General features: G+C 40.0%; 2 protein-coding genes across 3 annotated transcripts; both read left to right on the top strand.

Moving 5' to 3' along the window:
* Nucleotides 1-551: 551 nt before the first annotated feature.
* On the top strand, nt 552-3,017 carry gdf2 (growth differentiation factor 2). The gene is made up of 2 exons (XM_071463367.1): nt 552-903; nt 2,098-3,017. Exons 1-2 carry the CDS (start codon nt 552-554, stop codon nt 3,015-3,017), a joined length of 1,272 nt encoding a protein of 423 aa, XP_071319468.1.
* Nucleotides 3,014-15,853, top strand: rbp3 (retinol binding protein 3). 2 transcript variants are annotated; one of them, XM_071462630.1, is made up of 4 exons: nt 11,993-13,291; nt 13,644-13,834; nt 14,237-14,379; nt 14,909-15,853. In XM_071462630.1, the coding sequence occupies exons 1-4, from the start codon at nt 12,098-12,100 to the stop codon at nt 15,232-15,234; spliced, it is 1,854 nt and encodes a 617-aa protein (XP_071318731.1). In that variant the 5' UTR covers nt 11,993-12,097; the 3' UTR covers nt 15,235-15,853. The 2 variants fall into 2 exon arrangements, with proteins under 2 accessions (XP_071318730.1, XP_071318731.1); XM_071462629.1 differs by lacking the exons at nt 13,644-13,834; nt 14,237-14,379; nt 14,909-15,853 and adding an exon at nt 3,014-4,759 and having other exon boundaries at nt 4,957-12,101.
* The last annotated feature ends 1,563 nt before the right edge of the window (nt 15,854-17,416 follow it).

Genomic DNA, 17,416 nt, shown 5'->3' with positions numbered 1-17,416 from the left:
AAATTATCATCATTATCAGTGCTATTAAAAGTGTGTGGTCTACAATGTGCAGTGACTCAATGTAAGATAAAAAAAAACAAAAAAAAAAAAAAAACTGGACAGAACATGGAGCAATAATGGTGGTAAAGAATGCAATGTTCTGTTTTGTTTCTTTTAAGCAGTTTTGCTTCCACTGGCCTCAACAGTTACACCCTCAAGCTGGGAAAAGGCAATTTATGGAAATGTCTGCTTGTCAGTAACCTCACAGTTTCCATTGCCTCCCTCATTATCGCCGTCAAGTGTTTACAGTGTCTTCATTAGCAGCCAGCCCTCTAATGATAACAAAGCTTAAAAGAAGGCATCAATGACAGTGATAAGCATGGCCAAGCTACTATTTTGGTTGACACAAGTCCCCCTGTTTACTCTGGGAGCATGGGAGCGGACATCAGGACTGTTGTCCTTGCATGGGGGATCTCCATTTTCAAACCTTGCCACCGCAAAGTCTGTTTTCAAGCCGGGAAGAAGGTAAAGTTTGTGCAAGCTCAGTGGCTTGGAAAGGATATAATTTCAAAATGCTGAGCTCCAGAGCATTTTTGTTGGAGGTGTGTTTGAGTCTGGTGGTTTCTACTGGCTCATGTACCTGTAAACCTCTCAATAATGACATCCAAAGCGAGGACATTGAGGAATTCTACACTCAACTGTCAGAGGTGGACCTTCTGGAGGAGGAAGACACAGACTCACGGATGGAGACCCTCCTGGGTACCATGAAGGAGGGCTTTTTGAGGAAACTCAATTTGTCAGATGTTCCTCAGGAGCACAGCAAGATCTGCCCTCCACAGTTCATGATGGAGCTCTACAATAAGTACGCCTCGGACAGCGCGGCAATCCCTCAGTCTGATGTCATCCGAAGTTTCACTGTCCAAGGTGAGCAGTGTTTAACTTGTGAAGAGAGAAGTAAGATAATTTTCTGTCAAATTGATGGGAGGAAGATATTTCCAGGTAATTCATATTATTTAAGTTCTATATGGAGTGGTTCCCAACCTTTCCGGTTTGTGATCCCTCTAAAACCCTCTTCACTGTGATCAAAAGTGAGAGCATTTCTTTCACTGATACAGCACGATAGCCTAATTACTGCTCCCAAAGACGAGAATGTTTATTCCTTACAAACGGAAGTGAGTCAAACCCACTGTAAAAAAAATTGAACTGAAATTTGAATTATCCTCACTCTTTGTGTAGTAAAATATTGTAAAATAAAATGAAATGGATTTGGTACATTGTGAAAACAGCATCTAAGCTTCAGGCCTGGAGTTTCCTATGGCAGTGTTTGACATTTGATGCAGTGCTGCTAGGGGACATCCTGTCAATTTCTTTGGTGCATTAACAACTGGAGCATGTCATAGCCCAATATAGCCCACAAACATTGACATAACAACTTTTTCCACTTTTCAACAAGCCCACATAGTGTTGGTTAACGATATAAGAAATCTGTAACCTACAAAGATCAACATCATGCTGTTAAGCTTCAACATTGAGAGTGAAATCAAGTTAGCTTAGTATGCTAACATAAGCTCTGATTCCCACTAAATATTACTTTTGGTTCATGTTATTTCAACATGTGCTCCTACACACTTGGTGTTGCTTTTGTCCTTCATTAATGAAAGGAGGGGCCAGTGTTAGTTGAGTTAGCTGAGCAACTGGTGAGTCTACACTTTGTTTATTAGTCTAATTTGACAGCCCACAACATGAAGTGACAAATGTACGTGTCTTGTTGGAGTAGTAACATCTGGAGTGCCCAAATCACAGAAGAGGAAAACCCAAAGAGCAGTGATAATAAATTATATAACACAAAATTTATTATATAAGATTGAACCAAAAATCACTACCATGGCACAAAAATTCATAAATCTTACATTCTTGTTTTTGATTGTCACATTTTTGGTAATCATACTTTTTTACCAAATATAGTCAATAGTAGCACCAGGGATGTAGTGTTCTGATTCCTTAGAGAAAATACATTTTAAGTTCAGCTCAACTTTAATGTATGTTACCCCAAGTCATATAGTGGAAATAACAGCTCTTTCAAATAAGCCCTCTCACTTCTTTATATCTCTCCAACAGATGTCACTCTCTTTGTGAAAAACGGCACAAAGTTAAAACACAGGCTGAACTTCAATGTCAGCATCCCCAACCATGAAAAGATCACCATGGCTAAACTACAGCTCTTCTTGTTCCCGGATGCCAGGGCAAAGGTCACCTCCCACAGTTTCAAGGCCACCGTCAAAGTTTATGAAGTGGATCACAACGATTTGACATCCACAACCCAGCTCCTGGTTGGCAAAGAGATGACAGGCTCGCAGAGTATGTGGACGACGTTTGATGTAACCACAGCTATTCAGAGCTGGATCAAGTCAAGCAATGGAGCAACTGTTTTTGATGTAGTGGTGGATAGAAAGGATTGTGGGGCTTCTGATAATGGAGAGGAAGGAGTAGGCTGTTTAAATATGAGCGTGTCTGTTGGAGATAACACTTCAGCAGCTTTAATAGTCTTCTCAGATGACCTGGGTAGCAGGAGGAGGGAGACAAGGAAGCAGCTAAGAGAGATGATCCTCCATGAAGAAGAGACCATCTTACACTCAGGCGCCGACTGGAACAGAGAAGATCAACTTCCAAACGAGATCCCGGAAGCTCAGCATCCACGGAGAAACAAAAGAAAGGCAGACAGGGAATACTGCCGGCGTACCTCGCTCAAGGTCAACTTTAAAGACATTGGTTGGGACAGTTGGATTGTTGCGCCTCCAGAATATGACGCCTTCGAATGTCGAGGCATGTGTTACCACCCGCTGACAGACGAATCAACCCCGTCCAAACACGCCCTCATCCAGACATTGATCAACATGAGGGACCCCAAGAAGGCCAACATGGCATGCTGCGTCCCCATCAAACTGGACCCCATCACAGTCATGTATCAGGAGAACGGACGTCTTACTATAAGATACCTGTATGAGGAGATGAAGGTGGCAGAGTGTGGCTGCAGGTAGTTGGGGAGGGTCGGATTGCTTTGATTTCATTCAAGTCAGTCTGATGTTCACATCTGATAAAGTGTATAACAACCACCAACTGCCTTCCCTTGGCCCAGTAGAAGGGAAGAAGCCCAGGTTTAAGAAGAATTATTGATAACTTTAAAAAAAAAATAAAATACATGCAAGAGCATATGTTACATCAGTGACATTTTATAACAATACCGAGAGTCAACAGCCATGCTAGGAGCTGTGCATAGCTCTAACACTTTGAGTTTAATCCAAACATCAGCATGCTAACATGCTCACTATGACAGTGCTATTTTGCTGATGTTTAGCCGGTATAATGTTTCACCGCCTTATTTTAGTGTTAGTTTCCTGCAATTTGCTAGCGCTAAATACAGTTTAGGCTCATGAGAACGTCTGAGGTTTTCCAGGTCATTAGGACCTATTAATCATAAACTAAAGTAATGGATAAAAAAAAGTGCTAGATGAAAGGACACACTTATTAAAATTCATGCTCTTTGGATCATGAATTTACACACCACAATTCACAGCAATCCATCCAATGGGTGACAAGCTATTTAAAAAATATCAACCTCATGTTGAAAGAAAAGTCCAGAAATCAGTAGGATTCATTATGAATGTCCATACAAAGAATCACAGCAGTCCACCCTGTAGAGATATTAGTGTGGTAGTGTAGTAGTGGACTAATTGACTCACCAACTAACAGAGCAACATAGCCATATCTAAAGCCTCACAGCTAGTATGGCTAAAAATGGAATTCAGGTGCTGTGCTGAAATTGTTTTTATGTAAAATCCCGGGCTAAAAAAGGTTCCTATTCAGAGTCTTTGACCTTTGCTAAAATTACATCTTTTTTACGGCATTTCACATGGCAACATTACCTAGTGGAAAACTAAAGGACACAGACATTTTTACATTTTATATTTAATACTTGTATGTACATAAAAAGCTTGCCCTTGCAACATGTTGTGTTAATATGTTTCAACTTTAAAACTAATAAAAAAAAAATTGTGGTAAATACTGTAAAATGGAACAAAATGTTGTTGTTTTTTTAATATACTGTTTAATCTTAAACAGATCGATTAGCAATGAAATGTTTGCAAAACTAATAAATTGAACAGTTGGCATTAATAGGATGGCATTTAATGGCATAACTGTTCATCTGCTAATCCTGTGCTAAACATAATGTAAATCTGTATATTACCATTGTAAGAGTTTATATTAATATATATATTGCAGCAGTCTGCAAATTGCTGCCACACAGACTTGTACAGAAAGTTCAGCTTATACAGTGGTCATCTTATGCATACTACATTACTGCTGTTGCTTTTACCATAGAAGAAACTGTCTAGAAGGGTCTGTATTGCTATGCAGGGCAAATACAGCGGCTTTTCTGGCCTCATTTGACACATAAAACATGTATTTGCATTGTCATTGCCTCTTTTCCTTGCATCTTAGTACCTCCCACTATAGAATCAAGGGAAGTTAACCTTTCCTTTGAACTGTCATCTAAACATCCATTCCTGATGATGGCAGCACTGGATCAGCTGTCATTCAGCCTTAACAGTAGTTGCATTGCTACTTTTAATGGTCTGGAATTGATGAATACAGTATATCCACTGTCCAAATAAAAAAAGGGTTCACAGTTACCACCAGCAGCACAGATGTGTTTTTTTCAGTGTCTCTGCATGTTTCCCCATAAAAACATTTATACTGTGTACAGATCAGTCAAACCACAGTGTGTGTATGGATACTGGGGACTTTCGATAAATCTTAACTGTTTTGCATCGATTCCTACCTACATTTGACACAATGCTCATTATCCATTTCAAAGTTGTCCAGTGCCAAACAATGTGTTGCTCTTTGATGTGTTATACATGCATATAGGTGATATACAAATAAACTCCAAATAGCAACAACCATGGACATAAACAGTAAAGTGCATCTAGACTGACAAGATCCACTAACAAATGTAATAGCAACATACATCTTTTTTACACAGTACTCTAAAACTTTTGTACTTGGGGAAATATATCAAGTGTCAAGTGAACTTTTGTATTGTAGCATCTAAAATTATAATACCAAGAGGAGCAAAAAAATCATGTTGTATTTTGCTTTTTATGACTGTTTTAGCTTTTCATATTGTTTAATGTTGGCTCATTATCACTTGATACAATATGACAAAAATACAACTGATGTTTTTGTTATTATAATCTATATTTTGTGATATTCGCTAATCATACGTACTGTCTACACACACAATATGTTAATTACACCATCAAAGACACACAGCAAATCCGGTATTACCTAAATTATCCTGGTCTGTATATTTCCTCACACAACAGGAACATGCTATATTGTAACAACTGTTGTTTGTGTTAGGACACTCAAATCACAGTTTGTCACATGAAGGAAACAACAACATGTACATAGGTTAAATATAAAATATAGAAAAAATAAGTAAAACAAGCTTGCCAGTCAGGCCAAGTCTTTTTCAGCTTATTGCACAGTGTTGGCTGTGTAAATATATGAAGTCAGTGACACATCCTTATCAGAGCTGGCAATAAGTTCATGTATATTAGACACTTGCACATATGTAATTTATGGGTAACCCAAAATTGCTCTTGCCTCAAGACAAATAACAAGGAAAGCAATCCCATTTTGATGTCTTTGGCGTGACAAGAAAATAATTGTCTTTCTTATAATTGGCTTTGGCCTCGGCCTCATATGTTTCTCCTGTAGTCATCAACAGCATGTGACAACAGAGCCATGATAAATGTCTGGAATGTTGCTGTTGTTGTTTCATTTTTACAGACAGTCATAAATAATCTGTAAAATGCATTAAACCTTAAACCTGCAGTAATTCAATATTTTTATTTGGCCACTTGGGGGCAGCACAGCAAGTTCTAAACACAACACTGACATGAGTTGATAAATATAATTCCGTTGGTCATTCTTCTTTAAGGTCTGTTTTTCTTTCCATCAAGTCCTGAGGAATATGTTTGTCTCTTTACTAAATGCTCCACTATGTTTACCTGCTGTTTCTGAATCTAAACATGCTAACTAGCTTACTGGTATAGCTACTGTGTATGTTCTTTGACCGTGCCTACAGACTTGTAAGTTAACCAATGAGGTTTTTAAGACTCCAGGGTAGCCTTGTCTTCTAGGAATATTTGTTCAATTTAAAATCACACCTGCACATTTCACATGTTTGCAATTGTATTTGCAGCTGTATTTTAAGCAAGTTAGCATTTAGGGGGTTTCCTATGTGTTCTTGTACTTGACACATGAGGGCAAAGTGCAACAGAACTCAGCATTTCAAAGGTCTTGATTAGCATCCTGGGAATTGGCAGAGAGGGGATTGTGTTATGTAATGCATGAGGTGGTATTAAAAGTTAAGACGTAAAGATTAGCTGAGCAAAGTTTAGCATTTGGACACAGATTACATCCGGCTGCATAATTCTGAGCTGCAAAAATGTCTGGGACAGGTTCTTATGAGGTCCTGCAATGAAGTCATTATTGATGTCAGGTTGAAGCCCAACATAAAATCTAATTCTTCAAATTAAATGAAAGAGTTATGACTTGTTAGCTTGGCATTTTAGCAATTACACGTTATTCAGGGGAACCCTTTTCTTTTTACACTATCCACCAAATGAAAATATGTGACTTTTGATTTTTAAAAAAGTACACCAGGAAAAACAATACTGTAAAGTAAGGCAGTAGAAAGTGGGAAGTAAGCTAGTAATTCAGTATTCAGTCCAGATAAAGACTTAACAATCAACCTTTTGTTCCTATATCCAGAGCGCGGCTGCATTTGTCCCCCATTTTGATCCTGCATGTGTTTTAAGAAGGCTTTGCCACGTGTCCACAAACTGTGTAATCATGTCACCAGTGGAGCGACCCAGACATGACCTGTAAAGCTACCAATGGCACCAAAATACACAACCCAAAGCTTTCATAATAGACAAGAGAGAGAGAGTGAGAGTGAGGGCATTAGAGGGTGAGAGTTTCTGTTCAGACATTTGCACCCATCTGCCTACCCTCAGCATATTTATTACCTTTCCCTTGCCAAATTTTGTTTATAAAAAGAAATATGAGGTAGTATATTATAACACATGGGGAATCCAACAAATGATGAAGGCTGTAATTCAAGCCTAAATAAGACTATAGTGTAATTAAAATTAGTAGTAAATTGTATCATTTACACTAAGTATTTTGGACAAAGACAAAGCAACTGCATTAGAGTTAAATTAAAGTAAGAACCGAAATATGCATTGTACCATTTTTTCATTCTGTCTGATATTGTCTGCTGGCTGATGCACCACAGATAATGCGATTAAAGGTTTATTGGGAACAAAAGCCTCTTATGTTGATGTGATTGTTGTCCAGAATAATCTACCAGAATGACAATGTTCCCTCCTACAAAAACCACCATCTCTTGATAGAGACAAATGAACTAAAACACCCCAGTGAAAGGAAAGAAAGAGTAGTTCTTTTTCCGTGAGTAAAGATGAAGACAGTGGTGATGGGGAAGCAAACACCACCACTGCTATTGTTGCTTCTGCTATGTACCCTCTCTGCCAACTCATCGTTCCAGCCTGCCCTGGTGTTGGAAATGGCCAAGATTCTGCTGGAAAACTATTGCTTCCCTGAGAACCTGGTTGGGATGCAGGAGGCCATCCAACAAGCGATCAACAGTGGGGAAATCCTGCAGATTTCAGATAGGAAGACACTGGCAGCTGTCCTCACAGTCGGAGTACAAGGGGCACTGAATGATCCACGCTTGACTGTTTCATATGAGCCCAATTTTGTCCCAGTGATGCCACCAATGCTGCCGACTCTCCCCCTAGAACAACTCATCCGGCTGGTGAGGAACTCTGTCAAGCTGGATATCCTGGAAAACAACGTTGGCTACTTGCGGATAGATCGGATCATCGGGGAGGAGACAGCAGCAAAGCTTGGCTCTCTGCTGAGGGACAACATCTGGAACAAAGTTGCTCTCACTTCCTCATTGATTTTTGACCTGCGGTACAGCACAACTGGACAATTGTCTGGAGTTCCGTTTATAATCTCCTTTTTCTTAGACCCTGAGCCCCTCATTCATATTGACACTGTGTATGACAGGTCCTCGAACACAACCACAGAGCTGTGGACCATGCAATCAATAAAGGGAGAAAGGTATGGAAGGAAGAAAGATGTGATTATCTTGACCAGTAAGCATACCATGGGTGCTGCTGAAGCAGTGGCATATACACTAAAAAACCTAAAGAGGGCTATCATAGTTGGAGAAAGGTCTGCTGGTGGTTCAGTAAAAGTCAGAAAGATTAGGATTGGAGGATCAGAGTTCTACATAACAGTTCCCGTGGCAAGATCTGTCAGTCCAATCACAGGGCAGAGCTGGGAAGTAAGTGGTGTTTCTCCAACAGTCAACGTCATTGCAAAGGAAGCTGTTGCAAAAGCCAAGTCCCTTCTGGTTGTAAGAAGTGCCACTCCAAAAGTTGTGCAGAGTATCTCTGACACAATTGGGAGGTTGTATGCTTTCACTGATAGAGTTCCAGCTCTTCAACAACATCTCCAATCTACAGACTTATTCTCTGTCATATCTGAGGAGGATCTGGCAGTCAGACTCAACCAGGACCTCCAAACTGTTTCTGAGGATCCACGACTGATGATAAAATACATGCAAGATAATGCTGCCATTGTAGAGGAGGACACTGAGCTTTACAAAGTTCCTGATGATCAAGAATCATTAAGTGCAATGGTTGATACAACATTTAAAGTGGAAATTCGTCCAGGCAATACGGGCTATCTCCGCTTTGACAAGTTTGTTGAGTTGCCTGCACTGACGAAACTAGAAGAGGTAATTGCTAAAAAGGTGTGGGAGCCCCTAAAAGACACTGATAACCTGATTATTGATCTACGCTATAACACAGGTGGATGCTCTACCTCTCTAGCCCTTATACTGTCTTACCTGCATGACACTTCCCAGAAACATCACTTTTTCACAATATATGACCGAATTCAGAACACAACAACAGAATATTACTCTCTTCCCCAAATTACAGGCCCAACCTATGGCTCCAAACGTGGGGTTTATGTGTTGACCAGCTACTACACAGCAAGTGTTGGTGAAGAGTTTGCCTACCTAATACAATCTTTACATCGTGGCACAGTCATTGGGGAAATTACATCTGGTATGCTAATGCACTCAAAGATGTTTCAAATAGAGGAGACAGACCTTGCCATCACTGTCCCTTTCATAAACTTTATAGACAACAACGGGGAATGCTGGCTGGGAGGTGGTGTGGTCCCTGATGCCATTGTGCTAGCCGAGGAAGCTGTGGATCATGTTCATGATATTTCAAATTTCCATCAAGGGCTCAGGTCCCTCATTGAGGGAGCTGGAGAACTGTTAGAAAAACACTACGCAATCCATGAAGTCGCCCTAAAGGTCAGTAAAGCGCTGTTAAACAAATGGGCCGAGGGACTGTACCGGTCCGTAGTTGACTTTGAATCTTTGGCATCTCAGTTGACAGCAGACCTTCAAGAGGCTTCAAGTGATCACCGCCTCCATGTCTTCCATTGTGATGTTGAGCCTGAGTTGCTTCATGACATTGCAAAGATCCCTACAGCAGAAGAAGTGGGATATATAATTGATGCTTTGTTTAAGATTGAGCTTCTGCCAGGCAATGTTGGCTATCTAAGATTTGATATGATGGCAGATGAAGAGGTGTTAAAAGCCATTGGCCCACAGCTAATAAAATCAGTGTGGAGCAAGATAGCAAACACAGATGCCCTCATAATTGACATGAGGTACAACACTGGTGGTTATTCAACAGCAATTCCCCTTCTGTGTACTTATTTCTTTGATGCTGAACCTTTGCGGCATCTTTACACTGTCTTCGACCGCACCACAACCACCATGACAGAGGTCATGACACTGCCTCAAGTCAGAGGTCAAAGGTATGGGTCCTCTAAGGATGTCTACATCCTCACCAGTCACATGACTGGGTCAGCAGCTGAAGTATTCACCCGCACTATGAAGGACCTAAATAGGGCCACAGTCATTGGAGAGCCAACGATTGGAGGGTCTTTGTCAAGTGGAACCTATCAGATCAGGGACAGCGTTCTGTATGCTTCCATTCCTAACCAAGTTGTTTTGAGTGCCATCACTGGGAAAATGTGGAGTGTTTCAGGGGTTGAGCCACATGTTATTGCCCAGGCAAGTGACGCCCTTCATGTAGCACAGAGATTTATAGCAACAAAGCTGCTGAGGAGAGAGCAAGGAGAATAGCTCCTATTGTATTCTCATTTTCTTTAAGAATTATGACTTAATTTGTCATGTGTTTAGCTATCACCTCAAAAGTCCACATTTTAAGAGCCACATGTGTTAGGGCATATGATCCACTGACCACAGCCACAGTATGTAAAACAGTCTTGTCCTGTAATGATATTTTATAACTGAGTAATGTTTTTGCCAATTACGCCGTCAGTTAAAGGCTGTGTCTTGAAATTTAACTGGAGACATCTCCTTGTCATGACAGTCATTACATCACATTTTTCTGGTTGAGAGATTTACACTCACATGGTATGTACAATTTCAGATGCCTTTTCACAAGAATACAGTAAAGGTAGAAACTAATCCTTGCAAGGTTTGTCTAGCCATTTGTAGTTTTAATACAAAATGTTGGTCCTCTACAAGCTGTATCTGCATTTATCTCCCTCAAACCAACAGCTGTAACTACATTTATATTTAAAGTGTTCTGTTGATGCCTTGATCTAAAGAGACTTGCAGTGAATGAGTATGGATTACATGTACATCTCATTACAGGAGGGAAGTTATTAGCTGTGGATAGGATCAAACCTTAAGTCTACTTATCTACTATGGCACTGAAAACAGAAAAGAGGATGTAATGTCTGATAACTGCTTATAAATCAGAATAGCCTAATTTCACTGTGAACTGTATTGTAATATCCAAATTAATAAAAACTCACAAAACATCAGTGTTTATTAAAGTAAACTACATTGCACTTTGTTATTTATATGACAACCTTATAAACCTGTATATTTTATTCACATTATGTAAAGTTGCCTTTTTCTCTCTTATTTGATCATTTTCTGTGTGATTCCCTTTCATTACATATTAAATGCCATGTGTTAGAAGGTATGTTCTGTTCTTTATGCATGAAAAATTATTTGATCATTACATAAATGTATGTTGATGTGCTAAATTTCTTCAGTCTTTGTGATTGTCATGTGGGATTATTGTTTACCCTTATGCTTTGCCCTGTGTTTTTCAGTCTGCTGTAATTAAAATCTCAGATTTTCAGATCCTTAACTACAAAAATTAACCAGAAGGGGGAGCAAGCACCAAACAAACTGAAATTGAATACAGCTGCCACTGCCACACCACTTCAGAGAGGAGGAAACCACCACCAATTGAGCTGAATCAAATGTATACCATTTATGAAACAATAAAGTAGTGATTCTGAATTATTTTTGATTTACTTTCCAGATATTAAAAGGAATAGTCCTTACCTCGAAGAAATCAGTGAGCAGGGCACACAGTTTGTACTAAATTACATGACAATCATATGCTTTATTTCAACATTTTCTTGTGATTTTCAAAAATGGTCTAAAATCCATACATCTATACTTCTACTTATTTTTACCAACACCAAGAGGCTTAATAAATAAACAGTGACTTACCCTAGCAGGATGAATATTTTCACCACCCTAAGTCCCTTTCTAGATATTTGTCATTTACTGAGCCTTATTTGACACAGGTAGCTTAGGTGTTCAAAATACCTTGTGTAAATTTAAGACTCATATCTTTGGCAACACCTTCTTGTTACTACACCTACTTGGCTAAGTTGTTATTGCCTTACAGGAGCACTTGGGATAATGCGATTAGAGGTTTATTGTTGAGTAAATCCTCTTATGTGTGTGATAACAGAAACCTTGCAGCCAAAACAGTGCCATTTGACAGAGAACCTCTTTGGAGAAGGAGGTTCGGCTCTTCAGCAGACACTTGCCATTTACTCAGTCTAGCTAAACCAAACTCCACTGACGAAAATGGCTAGGGCTCTCTTTCTGGTGGCGTCTCTGCTAGTTTTGGGAAATGTTTTGTTTATCCATGCCTCGTTTGCCCCCAACCTCATTGTTGATATGGCAAAACTCATCATGGACAATTACTGCTCACCAGAGAAGCTGGTAGGGATGAAGGAGGCAATTGCAGCAGCCGGCAGCAACACAGAGGTTCTCAACATCCCAGACCCTGAGACCTTGGCTAGTGTCCTCAGCTCTGGAGTCCAGACCACGGTCAGTGACCCACGACTGAAGGTCTCCTATGAGCCAAACTACACCCCTGTGGCTCCCCCGAAGATGCCTCCCCTGCCCGCTGAGCAGCTAGTTGCCGTCTTGCAGACCTCCATCAAGCTCGACATCTTGGAGGGCAACATTGGCTACCTGAGGATCGACCACATCCTTGGGGAGGAGGTTGCTGAAAAGGTTGGCCCTTTGCTCCTAGATCTGGTCTGGAATAAAATCCTGCCAACTTCAGCTCTGATCTTTGATTTGCGCTACACCGGCAGCGGAGACATCTCAGGAATCCCCTACATTGTGTCTTATTTCACCGAAGCCGAGCCTCTGATCCACATTGACAGTGTATATGACCGTCCTTCAAACACCACCACTAAGCTGCTTTCTATGTCCACATTGCTGGGGCAGAGATACGGCACTACCAAATCCCTCATTATCCTCACCAGCAAAAACACCAAGGGCATTGCAGAGGATGTTGCCTACTGCCTCCAGAACCTGAAGAGGGCCACTATTGTGGGTGAGAAAACTGCCGGGGGCTCAGTGAAAATAGATAAAATCAAAGTGGGTGACACTGACTTCTACGTTACCGTGCCAACTGCAAAGTCCATCAATCCCATCACTGGCTCCACCTGGGAGGTTGTTGGGGTGACCCCTGATGTGGAGGTTAACGCTGAGGATGCCCTTGCTACCGCCATCAAGATCCTCAGCCTGCGTGCCCAAGTTCCAGCCATCATTGAGGGATCAGCGACCCTGATTGCTGACAACTATGCCTTTGAGGATATTGGGGCTAATGTTGCAGAAAAGTTGAAAGAGCTCCTGGCAAATGGCGAGTACAGCATGGTTGTCTCCAAAGAAAATCTGGAGGTGAAGCTATCTGCTGACCTGAACACCCTTTCTGGGGACAAGAGCCTGAAGACCACCAGCAATACCCCAGCCCTGCCACCCATGGTGAGACCTTTGTACATACAATTATTGGTTTTGGTTGGGAGTATAATGTCACTGTCAACTCTTAAGGTTGTCAACTCTCAAGGTTAAAACAAAAACATGGTTTTAGTTTTACTTTTGGTTATTCAGTGACTAAAAGGTTCCTGAATTTTTTGTCCTCTTACAGATCTTGAAATAACACTACAGTTAAAAATGTTTCGAGAGAACAGTGGGGGCAAAATGCACTTTACTTTGTCAAATTAGCATAAATTATTTTTCAATTCAGCAGATAAAAAGGTATGAATAAAATGGAAACATATCAGGTATAAACTCAATTCAAATTTTAGCTATTGTTTGTGCTTGTCTTTCTTGCCAGAATTACTCTCCCGAGATGTACATTGAGCTGATCAAAGTCTCATTCCACACCAACATATTCGAGAACAACATCGGCTACCTGCGTTTTGACATGTTCGGAGACTTTGAGGAGGTCAAGGCCATCGCACAGATTATTGTTGAGCATGTCTGGAACAAAGTTGTCAACACTGATGCCATGATCATCGACCTCAGGTTTGTAATCCTGCCCACAGTGCAAGTCAGAGCTTCTGTTCAAAACTCTGTGTGTCCATTTTGGAATACAAATCATCTACTAAAGCTGCTAAAGCTCATCAGTCCATGTCTAAATTTAGAGGACTTAGTTGGGAATTTTTTTCTATTAACAGTCTATGCATTATTTTAAACATGAACCACCAATAGATCTCGTTGATTAACTGAATCTATGAAGAAAAATGTTAACAGGTTCATTTTGCTGATCAGCTGCTAAACAAACTCATATGAATGTGGACTCTTATTTGAAAACAACTGGCACCCCAGCCAAGATGAGATAGTTTTTAAATGAAAAGTTCACAGAGGATCATTCAATTTTATTATGAGTCTAGCCTTTCTATGATTGTTCTGTACCTGTATTTGTAGGAACAACCTTGGTGGACCAACAACAGCCATTGCAGGCTTCTGCTCTTACTTCTTTGATGCCGACAAGCAGATTGTACTGGACAAGCTGTATGACCGACCATCCGGCACCACCACAGAGCTCCGAACGCTATCTGAGCTCACTGGTAATTTAAAAAAATAAAATAAAATCATTCTACTGTTCTGATTGTATATAGTGATTCCTGTCAGCAACAAAGTTAGTAATTACCAGCTAAAGAGACATTATTTAATAAGGAATTGGTCTAGACCAAAAACAGAGCTAAAAGGGAAGTTATTTTGGACTTAAATTCACCAGGTGGACAGAAACACAACTTTAAGTTACTGCTAACTTTGCTTGTGTAAATGCAAATATTTACTAAGAAGTTTGGCACATCATCTTAAAAGGTGGTATGTCTGTCAAGTGTCTGAAAATCAGTAAATAAAAGAACGTTGAAGCAGTGTAGGAATTATGCTACAGTTATACCCTCACCCTGCACTATTTAAACACATTTCATTTCCAAAGTCATAAAGATACCTTTATCCATGACCCCTTCCCACTTTCTTCCATCCTCCTATTCATACTCAACCCTTTTTCCCTATTCATAATGAGTTCTCTACCTCGTCCACGACACATTTTTAACCTTGTTCTCCCTCCATCTTCTTCTTTTCCCTTAGGCACAAGATACGGCTCCAAGAAAAGCCTGATCATCCTGACCAGTGGAGCAACTGCCGGTGCTGCTGAGGAATTTGTTTACATCATGAAGAAGCTTGGCCGTGCAATGATTGTTGGAGAAACAACCGCTGGGGCCTCCCACCCACCCAAGACCTTCAATGTCGGTGAGACCAACATCTTCCTCAGCATCCCCACTATCCACTCTGACACTGCTGCCGGGCCAGCATGGGAGGGAGCTGGCATCGCACCTCACATACCTGTCTCAGCTGATGCCGCCCTCGAGACTGCAAAGGGCATCTTCAACAAGCACTTTGCAGGCCAGAAGTAAAGCACGTCCTGTACTGGACTTTCAACAGTCACTTTTGTTTTTGCAGCCAAATGGTTTCAAGATTTAGAATCTAGACGCGTTTAAGAAGTGATGAATGTAGGTTAAGTACTAATCTGTTATTCATTTTCTCAATATCTAAGCCTTTTAGCCTGTTTATAATGTAGAGCAAAGGTTACTTACAGTTTTTGTTTCTGTCGAATGGAACTCTGACTGTCAAAGGTTTTCAGAATGAATGGTGGATGAAAAGCTATATGCAATTCTTTAATGAAGTGGGAAATGTCAGGTCTGTGTCAAAGATAAGTTGCAACTGTAAAATAACTTTCAAAAATATAATTTTTGAGAATCCATGTGCAAAAGAGATTAAACAAGTTACATAAACACAATGCTTTCAAACTAAGTTTGCTATTCATTTGTTATGTTGGATATTTGAAATTCTGACCTCTGTAAAGTAGTCCTCTTGATATCCTGGTAAGAAAATCATCATGTGATGTCCTCATTGCGTATAGGAAATATGCTTTATGTCCATTATGCAGTGAACGTCATGCCATGTGGACCTACTTGGGTTGTATCAATTCCAGTGGTGAGACACAATAAAAAAGAGAACTCATTCAAAATAAAAGTGTGTGTGGGTCATGTTTCACAAAAGAGGCATCAGACAGAAAATGTGTTTTTATTATTACAAAAGAATTTATCATCAACCACCTCGACAATGTGGCTGGTAGTGTTGGCAGCTCCTTTTTTCATTTCAAACAAAACCAGATATAACACATAACTGTCAGTTACAACCATTGACCAACACCAGAAAAGAGAGAGCAAAACATTTCTCTTGATGACACTGCTAAATCATAGTATTAGTTTACCAACAATGGAGTTAAAATAAGGACTTCTCACTCTTGGACAAAGGCACCAAGGAATCATCCAACAGAAAAACAGAACATTTTAGCAAGATTGAAAGTGAAGTGTACAACAAGTATAATCTGCTTTTGGTGCTGTTATCTTATTTTTTGTCAGCGACAGTACAATTTGAAGATTACACTGTGTTTAGGGCAATTATGTTAAGTAGAGGAGGAACAGGCCAATCTTTGATGGTTGGCGCTTTGGTGATTTCAGAGGTTTAGGTCCTGAGTTACAGCGACATATAATTTCACTCACATCTATCAAGGACTTGACATGTGGTCTTGGTATGAAATAAATAAACATATAAAAAACCCATTTTTATTGTTGCATACTGAATGTTCAGGTAACCAAATAATCTTACTCTATGAAAAGTAATGTTATGCTAAACTGCGTCCCTCAATTTATTTTTACAGAAAAAAAAAAATCTGACTTGACCTCAGTTGCGTACAGAATGGATTTGATTGCTAGATTTTTATGTAAATCTGCCAAAAATTTGTTCATGTGGAGCAGTTGGATAAGATTACCTGGCTGGAGGTAATAATCTTACCCAAAATAATTTCTCCTGCCTTTGGAGCTTTGCTTCATTAAACAAAAATTAAAACAGAGTCTGAATAACACATTGTTGTAAATGAAAATTTGCTTAGCTGTGAATTTGCAAGTAAAACATTTTAGTCGTATTGTTAAGCATGCGGCTATATTATTTGAATGTGATTATTCTTGGGCTTTTCGGTTAACTTTTTGAACAATTCATAATTTCAAAAAATAATTCAAGGGCACTAGTGTAACAGAGTGCAAAAGCTGTACTTGTTACTAATTGAATATTACAAACCAAAGACCAGAACAATCTACATACACTGTCCTGGGAAGAATCTGTTGTAAGATGTACTTGAGGAACCATAAAGACAGGCTAAGTCTGTTTTTTTATTTTTTATTTTTTTTTGTCAGTGGTTATAATTTTATGCAGTGGTTTAAGTGTTGATGAGTGTGTTGTATATGAGTGTATAGGTGGATGTAAAAGTGGATGAGTGGATGTGAGGCAGATGTGCAGGGTTCCGGGAAGCACTGGACTTTCATTTGTAAACAACAAGGATTAGAAGGGATCCATTTAGAGGGGGATAAGTCAGCATACATCAACAAGTGCTGAGGCTTTAAACAGGGGCCAAAGGGTTAAGGGGCATTGTAAGTGTGTGTAGAGGGGGGTGGGAGGGTCTAAAGCTAAAAAAGGCCACAACAGGATCCACCTTGTGGAGAAATCTGTCTGCTGCTTACTGGGAATCTGTTTGTT

Source organism: Trachinotus anak, unplaced genomic scaffold, assembly GCF_046630095.1.
Source record: "Trachinotus anak isolate AG129_WGS33_773 ecotype Australia unplaced genomic scaffold, CSIRO_AGI_Tana_v1 ptg000025l, whole genome shotgun sequence".
NCBI lineage: Eukaryota > Metazoa > Chordata > Actinopteri > Carangiformes > Carangidae > Trachinotus > Trachinotus anak.
Note: the sequence above shows the minus strand (reverse complement) of the source record. Positions and strands in the feature narration are given on the sequence as shown.

Coding starts and splice junctions, on each gene's coding strand:
- gdf2 (XM_071463367.1), top strand. CDS start 552: ATGCTGAGCTCCAGAGCATTTTTGTTGGAGGTGTGTTTGAGTCTGGTG. Junction 904..2,097: donor CCGAAGTTTCACTGTCCAAG/GTGAGCAGTGTT, acceptor TCTCTCCAACAG/ATGTCACTCTCTTTGTGAAA.
- rbp3 (XM_071462629.1), top strand. CDS start 7,532: ATGAAGACAGTGGTGATGGGGAAGCAAACACCACCACTGCTATTGTTG.